This window comes from Triturus cristatus, chromosome 9, assembly GCF_964204655.1.
Source record: "Triturus cristatus chromosome 9, aTriCri1.1, whole genome shotgun sequence".
NCBI lineage: Eukaryota > Metazoa > Chordata > Amphibia > Caudata > Salamandridae > Triturus > Triturus cristatus.
Genome location: NC_140592.1, coordinates 553,490,983 through 553,508,824, shown reverse-complemented (window position 1 = coordinate 553,508,824; position 17,842 = coordinate 553,490,983). Strand labels below are relative to the sequence as shown.

At 40.9% G+C, this 17,842-nt stretch overlaps 1 protein-coding gene across 1 annotated transcript in view; it reads left to right on the top strand.

Moving 5' to 3' along the window:
• The window catches only part of GIPR (gastric inhibitory polypeptide receptor), a 1,954,711-nt gene that overhangs the window by 1,759,825 nt on the left and 177,044 nt on the right, over nt 1–17,842 (top strand). The window contains exon 11 of the mRNA XM_085627720.1: nt 9,223–9,264. Within this exon, the coding sequence (XP_085483846.1) occupies nt 9,223–9,264 (42 nt within the window). The remainder of the gene's footprint in view (nt 1–9,222; nt 9,265–17,842) is intronic.

Genomic DNA, 17,842 nt, shown 5'->3' with positions numbered 1-17,842 from the left:
TGAGAAAACCTTCTCGCCCGCAGATATTAACCAAAATCTGCGCTTGGGCTGTATAGCCATCTGCACTGTCCTGAGGAAGACCCGCCGTGACGCTTATTATATTTTGCGCAGTACACGGGGTCGAAACGTCGACGCACCCTTATAGTTCCACACAATGCTTCTGATCACAGATTAATTCACATAGGATCTTGTAGCATATGTGAAAAAGCATAAAGACATATCAAGAAATAATGTACCTTTCTATTCTACTTATTCACTTTTACCGCATTTGAAATATATTGTATATACTATTTATCATCACATGTCACTTTATCACCACAAGTCACCAATATTTTGCTCTTTTGAACTTATGTATTACGACAGCCCATAATACTTTATTCCCTTAAATTACCAAATTGCAAACTTTTTATTGGTGTGTGCTTTTTTCCTCATTTATCTGATATCTGTTACATGTAATGAATATTTTTTGAACTTTCTAAAAGAAATTAAAAATTCCCGATAGAATAATTGTATTTATATAATTCAGGATTGATAAGGCCTGTGTTGGGGTGACTGATAGGTTACTATGTGCAGTGATAGGTGAGGTATAGTGAACCTGTACCTCTGTAAGGGGAGTATGCACCACCTTACCCAGGCTGTAGTAGCAGACCTGTGGTGTCAGTTTGAAGGGCTTTCCAGGGGTGGCACAATACATGCTTCAGCCCTTGGTAGGCCTCTGGGGTACCTATGCCCTGAGTACATGGTATACCATATTCTAGGGACTCACAAGGGTACCCCAGAATCTAATCTGGAGTGTACCTAAAGTACATGGAATCAATTTATAAGAGAAAGCAGATAGGCTGGGGACCTGAATAGCAGGTTCCCAGCCAAACTAAGTCAAAAACCATCAAAACACCAAGAAAAAAGTGGGGGCAACCATGCAGTCAGATTACACCGTCCTACAGACTCAACCCCCGGCCTTCCTCCGCTACGCATCCCACCTTCTCCTTACCTGCACATTGACACCATGGTGCAATCCATTGCACTCTATACAAATCTGTGGCTCAGCCAGCAGGAGCCTCAGCGAGGTGGGATTTAACAAGCCGGGGTAAAGCAGTCGCCGCCAAGTCTGCTGGTGAACCTCCTGATGCAGTTGATGCAGCAGGGTCCCCTTAGGCGTGAAATTGCAGCGCTCCCGCCACAGAAGTATGGCGCAGCTCAGGGGCCTCACCCGCCACAGTGTCCGGCCAGTGCAACATCATCTGGCCTATGATGCAGAGAGGCGCCGCCCACCGTTGGTAATCCCCTCCGTGCACCAGGTGTAGTGGTGGATTCACTCCACAGCTCCTCCGCATGCCACTCCAGGCTCCAGACGCAGGTCCAGTGAGGCATCCAGGCTCCAGATGCAGGTCCTGTGAGGCATCCAGGCTCCAGACGCAGGTCCAGCGAGGGATCCAGGCTCCAGACGCAGGTCCAGCGAGGCATCCAGGCTCCAGGCGCAGGTCCAGCAGGGCATCCAGGCTCCAGGCACAGTTCCAGCAAGGCATCCAGGCTCCAGGCGCAGGTCCAGAGAGGCATCCAGGCTCTCATTCTGGTCATCCTGGATGTTGGGTGGCTTGAGGGGGTTTGCAAAAGAAAGGTATGAAGCATACCAAATCAGTGGAGCCCTCTATAGGCCAGCACCTAAGCTGCTATCCCTTCTGTATTCATGTCCCTATGTAGTTGCTAGGGGTGAGTGTGCACACTGGATCGCACCCACTGATACAATGCAAGTCCAAGCAGACCTAACAATTTCAAACCAAAAGCACAGGTGCACCACACATTAAGAAAATGGGAGAGATACTAATATAATTCATTCCCGACGTCAAAGTTATTCAAAAAAGTTCATTTTTTTATTCAAAAGATTTATAATAGTTCTCATTTAAAAACAACGAATTGTAAATACAGTCTGTTCTTGACAACACAGCCGACGCGTTTCGTCCTTGAAGCGGACGTCTTCAGGGCTGTTTAGACACAAACATATAAATATACATAAGCATAGATATAAAACAAAATATACATAATATACAAACATATATATACAACCCACACCTTTGTGTGCTACAAACTACTTAGTTAACAATTTTTGGTAATTTTTTGTAGTTTTCCGTGAATTATTTCCTTTTTCTACACATGTATCATCATGTTACCGGTTACATAACTTATTCCTAATCCCTAAGCATTTTCATTACATGTGATTCATCTTGTTTGCTTACAACATATACAGCGCTGTATTGTTGTTTTTAACAATAATTTAATATCCAAGTTTTGACACAGATCAAGCGAAGGGGGATGATGTATACACTAAGCAAAACAGAGGAGTGAGAGAAGGGAATCAAGTTTAGCAATCCCCAAGTAAAGGAAAGAGAATAGAGGCAGGAGGAGTAACAACACTTGTTGTATAGGACAGTCCCAGTCACCTATATAGGGTCTCAGTCGTTATCGTACCCAGGCTATGGATCATATGCAATTTCAAATCTGGGTGATGGGAAACTAGGATAATTAATTCCTTAAGGTTCATCTTAGGTTTTACAAAAGGACGAAGACACGTAAATACGTACTGGTACCCACCATATAATAAGGTGCACGAGTCATTCAATTCTATTCTGCAAGGAAAGGAACAATGCCAATCCAAAGGTAACCGTGGTGAGATTCCCCGGATTCTTATATGTGCCGAATCTTTCTACAAATAAGAGAAAGCTATGATGGTCAGCATTCATAAGGGCTAAAAACGGATGCTGCCCTATCTTGTAAAATAACAGCCCTAAAGTTATATACTTACATATGGGCGTGATATTCTTATACGATCACCATAGAGTTTAAAAAAGGATGACCATGTCACATCATTCCAAGTTCTTTCAAGTATATTCTTGTTATGTAAAAAGCGAACAGTCTTCACAGTCTATAACAAGAAATAGATAGTTTGTGAAGCAATCTTATGATAGTATAACACAAAATAGTCTCATTGTACCGTAAAGTCACCACCTAAGAGTTCTATATGTGTGCCAGCTCATAAAAAAATTTCGTGCCCAAGCAAGCACAGTCTCCCCTAGGACTTAGGGTATCAGGCCAATAGTTTATATATTAGACCCCCTAGAGGATGACAAAGCAGGAGAGACACAGGTACCCTATCAAATGAATAAGCTCTCATGGCAATAAGGAACATCCAGCGCCAATAATGAAGTGTGTTCCATGTCGCTAATAGATATATTCGCCCTTAGTTCTACTGCGCGCTTGGATTAAGGGATTATGCAGCTCCTGGTTCCCTTTGTATCACTAACAGCAAGGCAATATATAATCCAACCTACGAACTGGTGTAATATCCATATTTCTAAAAAAAAACAATCCATAATACACAAAACGAAAGAGTCAAACAATGGGACAGCTTCCAGACCCTCTCCCGCTGTACCTATTCACTTAAATTAAGTTTTAATTCCAAAGTTACTTTCGTAGTCAAGCCTACCAGAATACGGCTGTGATGAACTCCCGACGGTCTCGATAATAACGGCTGGCGGGCAACAGGAAGTGTGGAGAACAAATGAGAGGCCATTCCTATGCCTTAAGTATACGTGGTGATTGGCTACTATAGGTAACACCTGAAATTAATCATGGTCAGCATCGTGAGTGTCCTCACGTTTTATATGTGAGATGTCTTCCAATGGGGCGGCCATTTTTGAGTGTTGTATTAACGCGGCAATCCTATTGTCAATACTATATCGGTTGACCTAGCTACAACATCTATGTATACAGAGTGAGCTCAAAGTGATTCATATTTCTATATTTAACTTTCCGTTTAAGAAAGAGATGAAAGTAACGGACCGGTCACTATCCCCGCAAGGGATGGCATATATGGCAGCCATCTTGGAACAGGTTGAAATAAATCAGAACGGTCGTTTTATTTTCTAAATCAAGTTGGTTTAAGCTGCAAGTCAATACACGTCATATAGCGCCAATAATTATGTGTAAAAGGCACATTTTTACTCTTGAGGGCAGTCTATGGTCATTAAGAAAGTGTGTAATGTTAGTTTGTTTAAACATTATATACTCATATGACGCCAATGAATATAAGTGGCGAGCACTTTAGTTCTTGCAAAAGACCATGCCATATTTTATGCTAGTGAAAGAGAGATATAGTATTGACAATAGGATTGCCGCGTTAATACAACACTTTTGTTCTCCACACTTCCTGTTGCCCGCCAGCCGTTATTATCGAGACCGTCGGGAGTTCATCACAGCCGTATTCTGGTAGGCTTGACTACGAAAGTAACTTTGGAATTAAAACTTAACTTAAGTGAATAGGTACAGCGGAAGAGGGTCTGGAAGCTGTCCCATTGTTTGACTCTTTCGTTTTGTGTATTATGGATTGGTTTTTTTAGAAATATGGATATTACACCAGTTCGTAGGTTGGATTATATATTGCCTTGCTGTTAGTGATACAAAAGGAACCAGGAGCTGCATAATCCCTTAATCCAAGCGCGCAGTAGAACTAAGGGCGAATATATCTATTAGCGACATGGAACACACTTCATTATTGGCGCTGGATGTTCCTTATTGCCATGAGAGCTTATTCATTTGATAGGGTACCTGTGTCTCTCCTGCTTTGTCATCCTCTAGGGGGTCTAATATATAAACTATTGGCCTGATACCCTAAGTCCTAGGAGAGACTGTGCTTGCTTGGGCACGAAATTTTTTTATGAGCTGGCACACATATAGAACTCTTAGGTGGTGACTTTACGGTACAATGAGACTATTTTGTGTTATACTATCATAAGATTGCTTCACAAACTATCTATTTCTTGTTATAGACTGTGAAGACTGTTCGCTTTTTACATAACAAGAATATACTTGAAAGAACTTGGAATGATGTGACATGGTCATCCTTTTTTAAACTCTATGGTGATCGTATAAGAATATCACGCCCATATGTAAGTATATAACTTTAGGGCTGTTATTTTACAAGATAGGGCAGCATCCGTTTTTAGCCCTTATGAATGCTGACCATCATAGCTTTCTCTTATTTGTAGACAGATTCGGCACATATAAGAATCCGGGGAATCTCACCACGGTTACCTTTGGATTGGCATTGTTCCTTTCCTTGCAGAATAGAATTGAATGACTCGTGCACCTTATTATATGGTGGGTACCAGTACGTATTTACGTGTCTTCGTCCTTTTGTAAAACCTAAGATGAACCTTAAGGAATTAATTATCCTAGTTTCCCATCACCCAGATTTGAAATTGCATATGATCCATAGCCTGGGTACGATAATGACTGAGACCCTATATAGGTGACTGGGACTGTCCTATACAACAAGTGTTGTTACTGCTCCTGCCTCTATTCTCTTTCCTTTACTTGGGGATTGCTAAACTTGATTCCCTTCTCTCACTCCTCTGTTTTGCTTAGTGTATACATCATCCCCCTTCGCTTGATCTGTGTCAAAACTTGGATATTAAATTATTGTTAAAAACAACAATACAGAGCTGTATATGTTGTAAGCAAACAAGATGAATCACATGTAATGAAAATGCTTAGGGATTAGGAATAAGTTATGTAACCGGTAACATGATGATACATGTGTAGAAAAAGGAAAAAATTCACGGAAAACTACAAAAAATTACAAAAAATTGTTATCTAAGTAGTTTGTAGCACACAAAGGTGTGGGTTGTATATATATGTATGTATATTATGTATATTTTGTTTTATATCTATGCTTATGTATATTTATATGTTTGTGTCTAAACAGCCCTGAAGAAGTCCGCTTCAAGGACGAAACGCGTCGGCTGTGTTGTCAAGAACAGACTGTATTTACAATTCGTTGTTTTTAAATGAGAACTATTATAAATCTTTTGAATAAAAAAATGAACTTTTTTGAATAACTTTGACGTCGGGAATGAATTATATTAGTATCTCTCCCATTTTCTTAATGTGTGGTGCACCTGTGCTTTTGGTTTGGCTTGAGGGGGTTGTTGATGTGCGCTGCACTTGGCCCTGGCTGCTCCATTCTGCATGTCATAGTTTTTTTTGTCTATTTTCTATTGCCGGTCGACTGATAGGCTATTTTTCCATTAGAGGCAAAAAAAAAACTTGAGTTGGGCTGACTATCATGCATTTTTTTGCCACTAATGGGCCTTTAGTTGGATTTCAATCGCTAACGCCGAAATTCCTATCGCCATCGCGCTAATGTTAGCGGCAGTTTTCCCTGCCAATCCCTAAAGCTATCACCATGTAGTGTTGCGGGGATTCTGCTCATGCACAGAACTATGCGCAGTAAACCAGGACCTCAGTGAATTGTGGTGTACCAAAAAACTCACCTCAGGAACCCAGAACCCCTATCCGATTAGCATCAGTGTCTCATTCGTTCTCCGTACTACAGCGAAGCAACCAATGATTAGACAACCCAGAACAAGCGACTTACGGTACTCTCAGGAATGGTGGGAATCAAGAACACTCTTTCGTCTTTATTCTCATCTAAGTCCACAACATGAGTAATCTGAGACACGGAAAAGTTTAAAATGTTTATTTTTAACTACGTGCTCTAAGATGCAGTACTTTGGCTAACATAAGCAGACAACTGATTAGAAATAAAACAATCAGCATTGTTACAATTCCATAAAACACAAAGGGAGAAATCATATTATAATGATAGTGGAAACAGGTCTTATAGCGCCTTGTGTACCACCCTCCCCTGGCTAGAAGCTAGTTTTATAATAATAATTAGGTGAATCACATCACAGAATCAGCAACGCTCTCTGTAGATAGAAAGGTTTTCTCCAAGTGCCAGTATCATGCATGCAATGCAATATTAAAGGCACCCGAGTTTCAGATATTTGCAGCTGTGAGTTTGTTGTGTCCAGCGCGTGGGCCGATCAACCTGAATTCAATAGCATACATTTTTATTTGACCTTGAAGGCTTCTGCACACAGTGTTTAGACTAAGGTTGCCATGTAAGTATAGAGATGTGAAAAACAGACCGTTCTCATGTGAAGAAAAAACAAACAGTTTGACTTATAATAACAGTTACCTGTGGTGTCGTGTGCAAAAGCGGCAAAATAGCAAGATGGCGTTTAACTTCTGAAACACTTATGCTAACATAGCAATGAGTGCAGGAAGAACCCGGTCTTCACCACAGTAGCGAAGGCTTGTACATACGTCGCTAACATGCCAATAGTTTTCAGCGGTACGGGCGGTAAGAAACTGCCACTAACTATCGTTAGCGATAGTTTTCGCCAGTCCTTGTACAAATGCCCCTAAATCCAGTAGTCAGACCATATCATGCCCTAGCTTCCCAGGGAATGCCATATTACCAGTGGTCAGAAACAGGCAGGCATATGATAACAAGGGAATTTAGAACAAGGGGAGCAGAACAGTTTCACATATCTTTCAGAAAGTCATTTGCTCCGGTTTCATCTCCAAAGTTGGTTAAATGGGTATATGCTGGCTGACATGAACATTTCAAGGTTTGGAGCCTTTTCTGTTGGAGGGTCTATGGCATCTAAATATCTCTTTTTTAAAGCTAAGTTGGAAGATATAATGAAATTAGCTGATTGGCCAGACTGGTCGGATGATTCTAAACTAAGGCAATATTATTTAAAGCGTACTATAGATATTGTGTCTTAAGTAATAAGAAGGCTTTAAACAAGCAAAATCCATGCCTACAGTCCTAGAACGAAAAACGTCTTCGCTTTTGCAGCTGAACATTTTCAATTCATTTAAGAAAAATATGAAAGATCATTCCCCTTGCATTCTTAAGGGAAAATGTATGTCCTTCCCTTCAGGAGATGGAAGGTGGATGAACTGTTGACGAACAGCGACTAGATTTAAAAATATATATATATAAAAAAATATGATTCATTGGGTGGCCTTGTTCAGTGTGTAATTTGTTTTGTTTCTCATATAAAATCATCAAACACAGGAGTGACCAGTACCAAGAAAGAGGTTGATAAATTTGTGATTTCAACACGAAGAAAGGGGCTAAAAAGTGAACATGATGCATTGCTCCTAGGTTTAAGTGGTCATGATCCGACATTTGGGGGCTTATTTATGAGCCCTTGCACCTGTTTTGCGCCGCCGTTGCGTCACTTTTTGTGACCATGCGGCGGCGTAAAACATTGACCACGTTGTGACATATTTAGAAGGTGACCCATCTAGGCAGATGTCACCTTGTAAAGCCCTGCGCTACATTATACCTGCGTCAGGTGTGGGCGTTCTGTCGTAACAACGCCCTGTAGAAGTGTCGCAGTGAAATCTATGAGATTTCACTACGACTCTTCTATGCCGCCAATGCGTCAAAACCTCACGCCTGCCTCATGGCAGGTGTGAGGGTGACTTAGGCCCTTCCATGTGAAAGGAACATTGCTGGAGTTGCATCAGGCTTCCGACTCAACTCCCGCAATGCGCCACATTTTGCGCTGACAGATACGTCAGTTATACTGACGTATCTGTCATTCCTTGCAGCATGATGCGTCATACTGTAAATATGACGCATCATTGGTGTCGCAAGGAGGGCGCACTGAGAAGTGGCGCATCACTGCTTTCACGCAGCGATGCGCCACTTCTCATAAATGAGGCCCTTTGTATTCAGGTGAACCGTTTTACTTTAGATCAAATGGTTCGTATGAAATAGGAGTTTGTAAATTATTATTTTTTGCCTGTCAAATTAATAAAATGCAAAATAAGCTTGACCTTCCTCATTGATGTCCTAGATGTATTTGAAAACCTTTAGTCGCAAAAGCCAACACATGTAAAATGTTATATTCTCCTGAAAGTCCCACTATTTTAGGATTTTGATCACAGGCATAATATCCCTTTGTCTAAAGTGTTTTATGGGACTTTTGTTATGTATTTCATAGCATACTGATGTGTGATCTTATTAGCCAACAATAATGTTCCTTTTACAAAGTCGTTTTCTCAAAATGATATTCGTATCAATCAAAAATCATTCATATTCACGTGATTTAAAAAAAATAATGATAACGCCATGCAATAGAGGTAACTCAAACAACGCATGTATGATTATTCCACCTAGAATGGAAAGTAGTAGTGACAAAATTAAACGTAGTACAAATTTGTCATTTAACTACATTTAAATGTCTTTGAAATTGTTTTTGATATACTGGTTCAATTAAATATAAACTAGAGATACTGCAAACGATGTTCCCTTTCTCATCATGAATATCTTTAAGATTTGCCTTCTGTTCTCCGCAGGGGCTGTTGGTTGGCATCCTGTACTGCTTCATCAATAAAGAGGTAAGTGTACAACAGGTTGAAGATGAGCTTGTACCATGTGTGCAGTTGCTCGCAAACAACACAAAAACCATTGCATTCTGTCTGTCTCCTGACATGTTTGTGAAACCGTAGGCTTGGTGGGGTATTATCATAGGAGATTACCTCAGCGTAATGGAATTGGGACGTCAATGCTGCGTATGTCTGTTCAGCAATGTGCAGTTCTTTGCCAGTGTGCACTGTAGTTTGCCTGATGTAGAGACATTTAGCTGAATGTAGTATTTGTTAGATTTTGGATGGTGGGTAAGATCTAATTCAATGCCTAGTTGAAGAGTTTTTCATTCCTCCTTGTGGCTATTAGGGTTTGGATGGAAGTTCTGAAGAGAGCAAGGAGGAGAGAGGGGTTTGAGTTTGTTTTGAACCTTCGGAGTGCCATAGCAGTGGTCGGCGAGTGTTTTAAAAATGTGTCATAGATAGCAGAGCTGATATCGAGATAGATGACTTAGCTGGGAAAGTTTATAACTGGACACTTATTAAAAACTGCTTACATTTCCGAAATATTTACAGTTTAGGCACTTAGACTAAAGCAGTTGGAGGGCCTGGGTGTTCGTTTGGATGGATGCTAATTTCCTTGTATCGTCAGCACTCTTAATCGAAGGAACAAGTGGGTGTATTAAATATTTATATTGACCAATTATTTAATCATTTTAAATTGAAATGTCTGCTACCCTATCCATGTGGCCCGGGCTTGTGTGCACCGTATACTCACTTCTCAGTGTTGGATTGTGCTGGAAACTGAATTGTGTTCATATTCACAAACAGCCTTCATAGGCTGTGACTTTTATCCCATGATTAAGAGATATTTTTGTTATTGACCTTAGAAGGATTAAAAAGGCTGAGTGATTGCTATAGGTTACACACAATTATGTGCCTTAGGCACTCTAATCCACTCAACTGTCTCAACATATTTAATAGTCTGAATAGAAACGTCTTAGTTGAACTTAACTTAGTTAAAAGGTTCTGTTTAACTAACCACTTTATATACCTTGTATGCATGTATATATATGGTATTTCCATAGAGCACAACCCCAGCCAAAAGACAGCAGAGCGCTGTACATGGTCAAAGACAAGAATAAAGTCAACAATTAATAGGGAAGGAAGTGGGTTTTAAAACTTAAATTATCACAATGTGGTGTTCTTTAAAGCTGCGAGTCTTCAGCATTGGGGCAGTCATGATGGATACGGTTAGGCTGAACCAGATCCTGGGTGCATAGATTACATAGATTTTTACACTTTTTTGGCTGCAGTCTGAATGCAGATGTGCCAACAACCTCCAGAACCAATGAGCCTGTTGGCAAGATTATTATAATTATATAATATTTATAGAATGCTCAACTACCCAAATACGGGCTTCCCGGCACTGGCAGCAACACAGTGTGGACATCTGGGAGGTTTACTCTGCTTTGGTGAAAAGGTGAATTTTCAGGTGTTTCCTACAGCTGCGTAAATTCCGATCTCATATTAGATTAATGGGAAGAGTGTTTCAGAGTTTTGAGATGAGGTAACTGAAGGACCGTCCACCACCTCTTGCTCTCTGCCTCCTCTTGTTCTCCTAAATCTGAGAATGGTTAGCAGAGAAAGATTGTTTGATCTTAAGTCTCTAGGAGGTAGTATAGAGAGTGACAAAATGTTGAAGGGCCCCTGAGAGTGTTATACCCTGTGGGCTATGCCGAGGGCCTTAAATTGTACTCTCTTTCATTGGCAGCCAATGAAGTTGCACCAAGGCTGCTTCTGCCAGATTGTGTTTTTGGCAGTCCCATCAATGCTCTGGCTGCAGCATTCTGGGCGACCTGAAGCTTTCTGATGGCATATGATGGGCTGCCGAGTGTAGTGAAAGAGCTACTTTTGTAGTCTGGCACCCTATGATGACCTCCAACTACCACCATTTTAATTGATTTTAGTGTGTTATTTTACCCTAGCCTTAATGTAGGATGGTCCTGCATATGCCTGCTTCTCTTCTGTTTTATAATCTTGCTGTCTTTCAATGGGAGCTGTTACGGAGTGGAAAAGTCTTGCCAAGAGCAGAACGTGTGGGATGTGCATCTGAAGGCGTGCAGTTGTGCAGGAATGTGTATTGTATTGTGCATTGGTGAGAATTATGAGTTCTTCTTTAAGGCAGTGCTTAGCTTTGACATGCTTTCATGTCATCTTGCTTTTCAATTCCATCTTGCTTTGGGCCTTTCTGTGTGCCTGGCCTAACTAACTCAATTTTCATGACTGAAGCTATTTTCTGTGCTTGCACATAGCTGCAAAGTGGGGAGGGCATGTTCTGCTCTTCCTCTTGTTTTTCGCACTTTACTGACTAGAGAAAACCGGTTCTTATCAGAGGAATGTACATGGTCCGTCTCAAAGCCATAGCAAAGGCCTGATCAACCGATGCCGTGGCCTTGGAGCAGACTGGTAAGGGCTCTCATGAGAACGAGGGGGCGAGGCTTGCTAGAAGCTTCGTTATGTTCGGATTTGTATTAAAAAGGGGAGTCTCCACTGTTCTGGCTGGAGTTTGGGAGTATGGATTCCGTGCGACGGCAGACATGTCTATCTTGGATTGAACCCTGGCTTGCTGAGCTCTGATCCCCGGCTGTGATTCCCTGGTCAGAAGTTGGCTGTGTATGTACCAGGTGAAGTATTTAGTTGTGTGGTTCTTTGATCATTGGAGGTGTTTTCTTTGTGGTGCGGGAGATGCACATCCAGAGTACTCCTCTGCTCTATATATATGTCTATCTTTTTGACCTTTTGCAGGACATCCAGTGTACCTTATCTTATATCAGTTATTGCTTGTTTATTTATCAGTATAATTATTGATTCATGCCACTTAGATTATAGTTTGCTCAGTTATTGATTCAAGCCTTCAGATTATAGGTTTGCTACATATATTTGAATCTTGTGCATTTGGCATCTGAGATAGCCTTTGTTTAGAGAGTATTATGTAATAAACCCCAAGCCTTATTCAAAAAGTGATAGTCTTTGCATTTTGTTAAATAAAACCCCTTTTCAAAAGGTGCTGTTTGTTTTGTGTTGAAGTCTTGTTGTGCCAGGGGTGGTAAGACATGCTCAAAAGTGTATATTATTCAAAGGTGCAGTGGTATATTTGCCTCCCAGGTGGGAGTGCAGGGATTGGGTGTGGCTTATTGGTGAGAAGCCACATTCAAAACACCGAGGTAGAGTGAATTGCTGTAGTCCAGTCGGTAGAGTATTAATCCCTGGATCACTGTCCTCCACCTCTCCATAACAGCAATTTGACTGTCTTCCGAAGAGACCACAAGAGGCCAAAGCATGTGCCTGACACCTTTTATGCTTGAACGGCCTTTGTCGGGTCTTTGTCTAGGGTGACACCTAGGCTCCTTACTTTGGACTTGGGTGGGGATGTTCCCCCAAGTGTGACGGCCAGAGTAATTGGTCCAAGAGTGCTGGATTGTTTTCTGTCACCATTACCTCAGTCATGTCCCCATTTAAATTGAGGCACCTGGAAGCTATCCACTTGAAAACCTTTTCCAGACAGATGTTAAGCTGCTCCTGTGACCACAATGTTTTCCAGCCTCTGGCAGAGAATTGGGTGGGAGACCATGTTGAAAGCTGAGCTCATGTCCATCAAAATGAGCGTAGTGGATCCACTTGGTCCAGAGTTTTCTTTAGGTCTTCCATTGCCTGCATAAGAGCTGCCTCAGTGCGGCAACCAACTTAAAATCTAGTCTGGTGCAGAAGTGTATTGCAGTTCAAAAAAATCGCATAGAATGCCATTAGTCCATTTATCCAAAAGTTTACTGCCTCCAGGAAGGAGCGAGGTTGGCATATAATGTTCTGCCTTGTCTCTGTCCAAAGCAAGAGAAGTAGGGTGCTGGTCGTGAAGGGACGTCTTTTCTGAGGATGATCTTAAAATCACTGTAGATGCCTCTGAAACAGTATTAGTATGTAACAGAATGTGGGAGTTCCTGCCCCGTAAGGGATTGGGCCACTTTTGTTCTCTCTATTATAAAACCTACTTCATTTTGGGGCAAGGCCCTGGTCTCTAAAGAATAAAATGCAATAGACAGTTATTTCCTACCCTTCCTTTGGCCACAATGATTATTGAGGTGGTAGGAATTTGGCAGATCTACCAGAGAATCCTTTACAGGGTATAAACGAAGGATCGCACCTCCAACACCCAGAAATCAGTATACACACAAACCTTAGTATTTATAACAATTAGTGATCATGATATGCTAATCTAATATGAACTATGTGCATTAAGATTATCATCACAATAAAGGATAACTCTGCAATAAAAAGTAGTAAATTGAATAGATTGAACATATTATCACAAATTACTAAATGATTAGCCTGTAACTCCCTCGTGCACTGCAGCTTAATATGAATTTGCTGCTTTGTTGTCAAGTTATGTAACAACAACAGCATCCCTCGTGTAGACCAGAAGGTCTTTAGTGTAATCTCAACAGAAAGCATGTCCACAAGCATCTGATGTCTTTCACCTTTCAATTTTAGAGGAGCTTAAATTTCCTACTTCTCCAAACATCCTTGCCGAGCTGCTGCGGTCATCTCTCACCTGGGACCAGATTTTTCAATATTTGACAGAGCAGTATGCAGCAAGACAACTTGCTATGCTGCATCAAATGGAGATAGCAGGAATGCGCCATATTTACTAATGCATGGCACATTCCTGCTCTCTCACTGTGCTGTCACACAGTGTGCTTCCTAGCCTCAATGCAGGCACAGTTGCACCATTTTACTTTACATTGCTCTGTTTTTAAACAGTCGATGATTGGGGTAATATACATACATTCAATATTTGACAGTCAATACAAAAGAGGTAGACAGTGGTATATAGGATAACATATGTGGCTAATAGTTCCATATGAATTAAAGTCTTAGGATGTGAATTTGTTCATTAGAAGCATTTTAACTTCTCTTCTGAAGGAGGAAAAGAAGGAGATTCTGCGTACATCTGGAGGTAAGGATTTCCAAATCTTCGGTGCGATACCTGAGAATGCTCTGCAATCGGTTCTCTTTATGTGGAAGGATTGTGGTTTCAGGAGTAATGAGCCTGCACTTCAGGATTGTCTGCATCCTCCCCTCTCTAGCTTTTGTGCTAAGTAACTGGGGGTATTACTATGCAGGGCTTTATGGGTCATGCAGGCGATCCACTGCTTAATTTGTGCCGGTGCTTTCCGGTGCCAGCACCGGCACTTATTTTACCGGGCTGAGTCTACATGATTTTTCTCCTGGCCCAGTAATTATTAAAAATAAATTCCTGCTCTCCTTCTGTGGCTACCTGGTATGTCCTCGGCAGTCCCACCCTAGTCCAGACATATTGAAGGAGCTTCGTCATCACGTTAGTGATGTCACGGTGCGCCTGCCTTTCACTGAAAATTGGTTTATTTCCGGATTGTTGGGGAATGGCTGGGGGCGGGCAGCAGCTTTTGGCTGAGCTGGGGCAAGGGCAAGCAGGCTGGAAGTGTGCAGAACTGCCAATAAATGTTTCACAGTATCACAATGTCTAGCAGAAGTGAATATGTACGCGCACCCTCTATCAATACAGGTATAATTTTCATAGATAGATTTTACTTCCTTCATAAAAACAACAAGAGCAGGTCCAAAATCAAATATCCGGCATTGAGGCACGTTTTATTAATCTCCTGTCTCCAGTGCTGACTGAGGGCCTGGCTTCAGATTTATTGCCTTGTAAAATCTGTAGGAAGGTTGCCAGAGGCTGCTTTTCTTGAGACTCATAATTTTGATTTGCTAGTATTTAGCAGCATGCTATGAAAAGGAAATCCTTCGTAGATTTATTTTGCTGCCCTGCCGTTCTGAAATTGAAAAAGAGTGCGTAGCATGCATTTTTATGAGCACTGACTTGGATCTGTCTCTAATTCTGCATTTGAAGTGCTTTTGGCCCACAACTTACTACGGCGTGCACTTACTGCTCTGCCCTCATTAGTCTAAGTCAGTTTGTGTTGGTCGGTGCCTAAAATGTTTCTTTTGGTGGCTTAAAAATGTTGAACGTTTATTTCTATGCTTTAGGCTATGTTTATCCAAACAAAGATGATCGAATGCACACCATTCTAATTAATTTATTCTAAGTTGCTTGAAACTAATTTGACATTTGCATGCAGCCTGGGCTTGCGTGCTCTGGCCCTGTAACACACATGTATGAAATTAACACAACTGGAATGTTTGGCTGGTGTAATTATAACAGCCTCGTCGATCGTTTGCACCCAGGAAAGTTTAAGCAGAATAAACAACATGATGACACATGTAAAGTGATTTGGTAGCATCACGTCCACAAGTGGTAATTCACATTTAGAGTTATGGACTAACAGACTGTCATTGATTATCATCATTGCATGTCTAAACATGTTTTTTCATCAACAAATTATCAATGCTATGTAGAACATCTAGAACATCTAAATTGGAAAAAATATGTTATGTTGTATAACCAAAAATGTGGAAATCCTAACTATTAGCAGGTTGTTGGGAGGGTGGGCCATGTGATTTAATGGGACTGGTATTTTTTAATACACATGTTCTTGACTGTGTTGTAGAAGCGAGGGGTTAATTAGTAGGTGTAGGTAGGTTCACAGAGGGGTAGGATTTAGTGATTTATGGGACTTGTATTTTTCTTGAGAGCACATGGACCTGAACGGGCAGGTAGAAACATTTGGTTAATCGGTAGGGTAATAGTACTGTGTGGTCATGCTGCGTGAGCTACAAAGGCAATGATCACGTGGTAGATGCAAATTGAGCACTCTCACACAGAAGATGTGGAAAACGGTTGGAGTTAATGCACAGTGAGATGGAGAAAGTAGGTACACAAGAAAAAGTTCATTTTGGTTGTGGCTATGTCTGTTATTACTCTAGAGTCAGTTTTTAATCAGTTGATTGTGAACACAATGGGTGTGATCTCACGGGCCAAGCACTCAGTCAGGGTGCATGAGAACAAGGATGTAGAAGATAGAAGGAGGGTATGCTTTGGGAGAGTTTCTAAATATGTTTTTATGGGCACACTTTACATGAGTTTAAACACGTTCTTGAGGGGGACAATGTAGATCAATGAAAGGGTGTTGTCTAAAAATATGATTGGAGTTTATACATAGCGTAATGAGTTTAAAATTAATTTCAACGCTTATTGGTCTGAATAAAAAACAAATGGTAATTTTTTTACTTTATAGTTACCACTGAAGAAGGGCTATTGGAGCCCAAAATGCATTGGGTAGAACATGATAATACTGCCAAGGATGAACTATGTATTTCTGCGTGCCCTAGAGAAAGGCCTGGATAGGCATAGCTGTTGCACGAGAAGAAATAGGAAAACATATAACCTTACATGTGAACGGAGTGAGCAATGAATGAAAAAAACACTGGATCAAATGAAATAAAACTGATAAAAATTAACAACCCTATGGTATGTTTGTGAACATTCACGAATTACGCTGTGCCACTGGCATAGGAGCGTAATCACGTTCCAGTTTTGTTGATTTAAACTATGTTTGGCACATAAGCGTATAGCAATGGGCTCACTTTTCATCTTTTTTTTTATTTTTTAATACAGTAAGGATGCAACCACATTTCTGCAATGCCAGGAGAATGTTGAGTACTTTTGTCCTTTTGCTGTGACAGGAGATAACTACGCTATAAAAGAGCACATTACCACAGCTGTTTAGATCGCTATCGGGCTAACACTGGCATATGTGATTTCTTGGCATTTAAACATTGTGTGACCACTGCCTCTGCAAGTGTGTCCTTTCATTTCATTTCCCCTACATTCAATTACTAGATGAATGAACACAACAGCAGAAACTGACTGGCCCAAACATACGCGTCTGTTGATTAAAGTGTCCAAACGCAAAATGAGCAATAGTATGCTGCGGAAACCATTGTCTATCTCCTTAATTAAATCTACTTATGATAAAATGCCACCCTGACCCACTACACTGTATGTAATTGGCTTATTATAGGATGGAAAGGGTTAATTGCTTTGAAAAAATAATTATCATTTAGGAGCTAAATTAAAAGAGTCATACATGACTTTTTCATTCATCCACTCCTGTTGCCTCTTGAGGACCAAAGAGTCATTCATGTTGTGCAAAGGATTTGGTGCACACTTGTTAACATGTAGAATGTTTAGGATACACTATGCAGGCCGACCTGTGCAAACATGCCTGAAGTGGAAGAATTGTAAAAGCAAGCGTAATTTAAAAAGTATGACATTGTTTCTAGCTTCACATGGAGTTAGTTAATCTGGGATGTATTTTTCTATTCTCAAGTCAATGTGAGTAGTTAATTAATGAGTTTGTAAGGGAACGTGTTGGTAGTGCCGGTTTACGTCTCCTTGCGACCAAAAATCTCTTTTGGTGGAGCATTCACCAAGCTCGAGGAGGTGGGAGTGAGGACAAGGTTCATATACCCTGTGAAATAACTAGGTCTTAAAACTAACATTGGCACGTGCTTTCACAGTGCATGCACAAATGGCAGGCCCACAAGCTTGCCACTCAGTGATTTGATGTCCTAAATCACTGTTGTGTGTCTTGGACAGCACAGCTGTGCATTG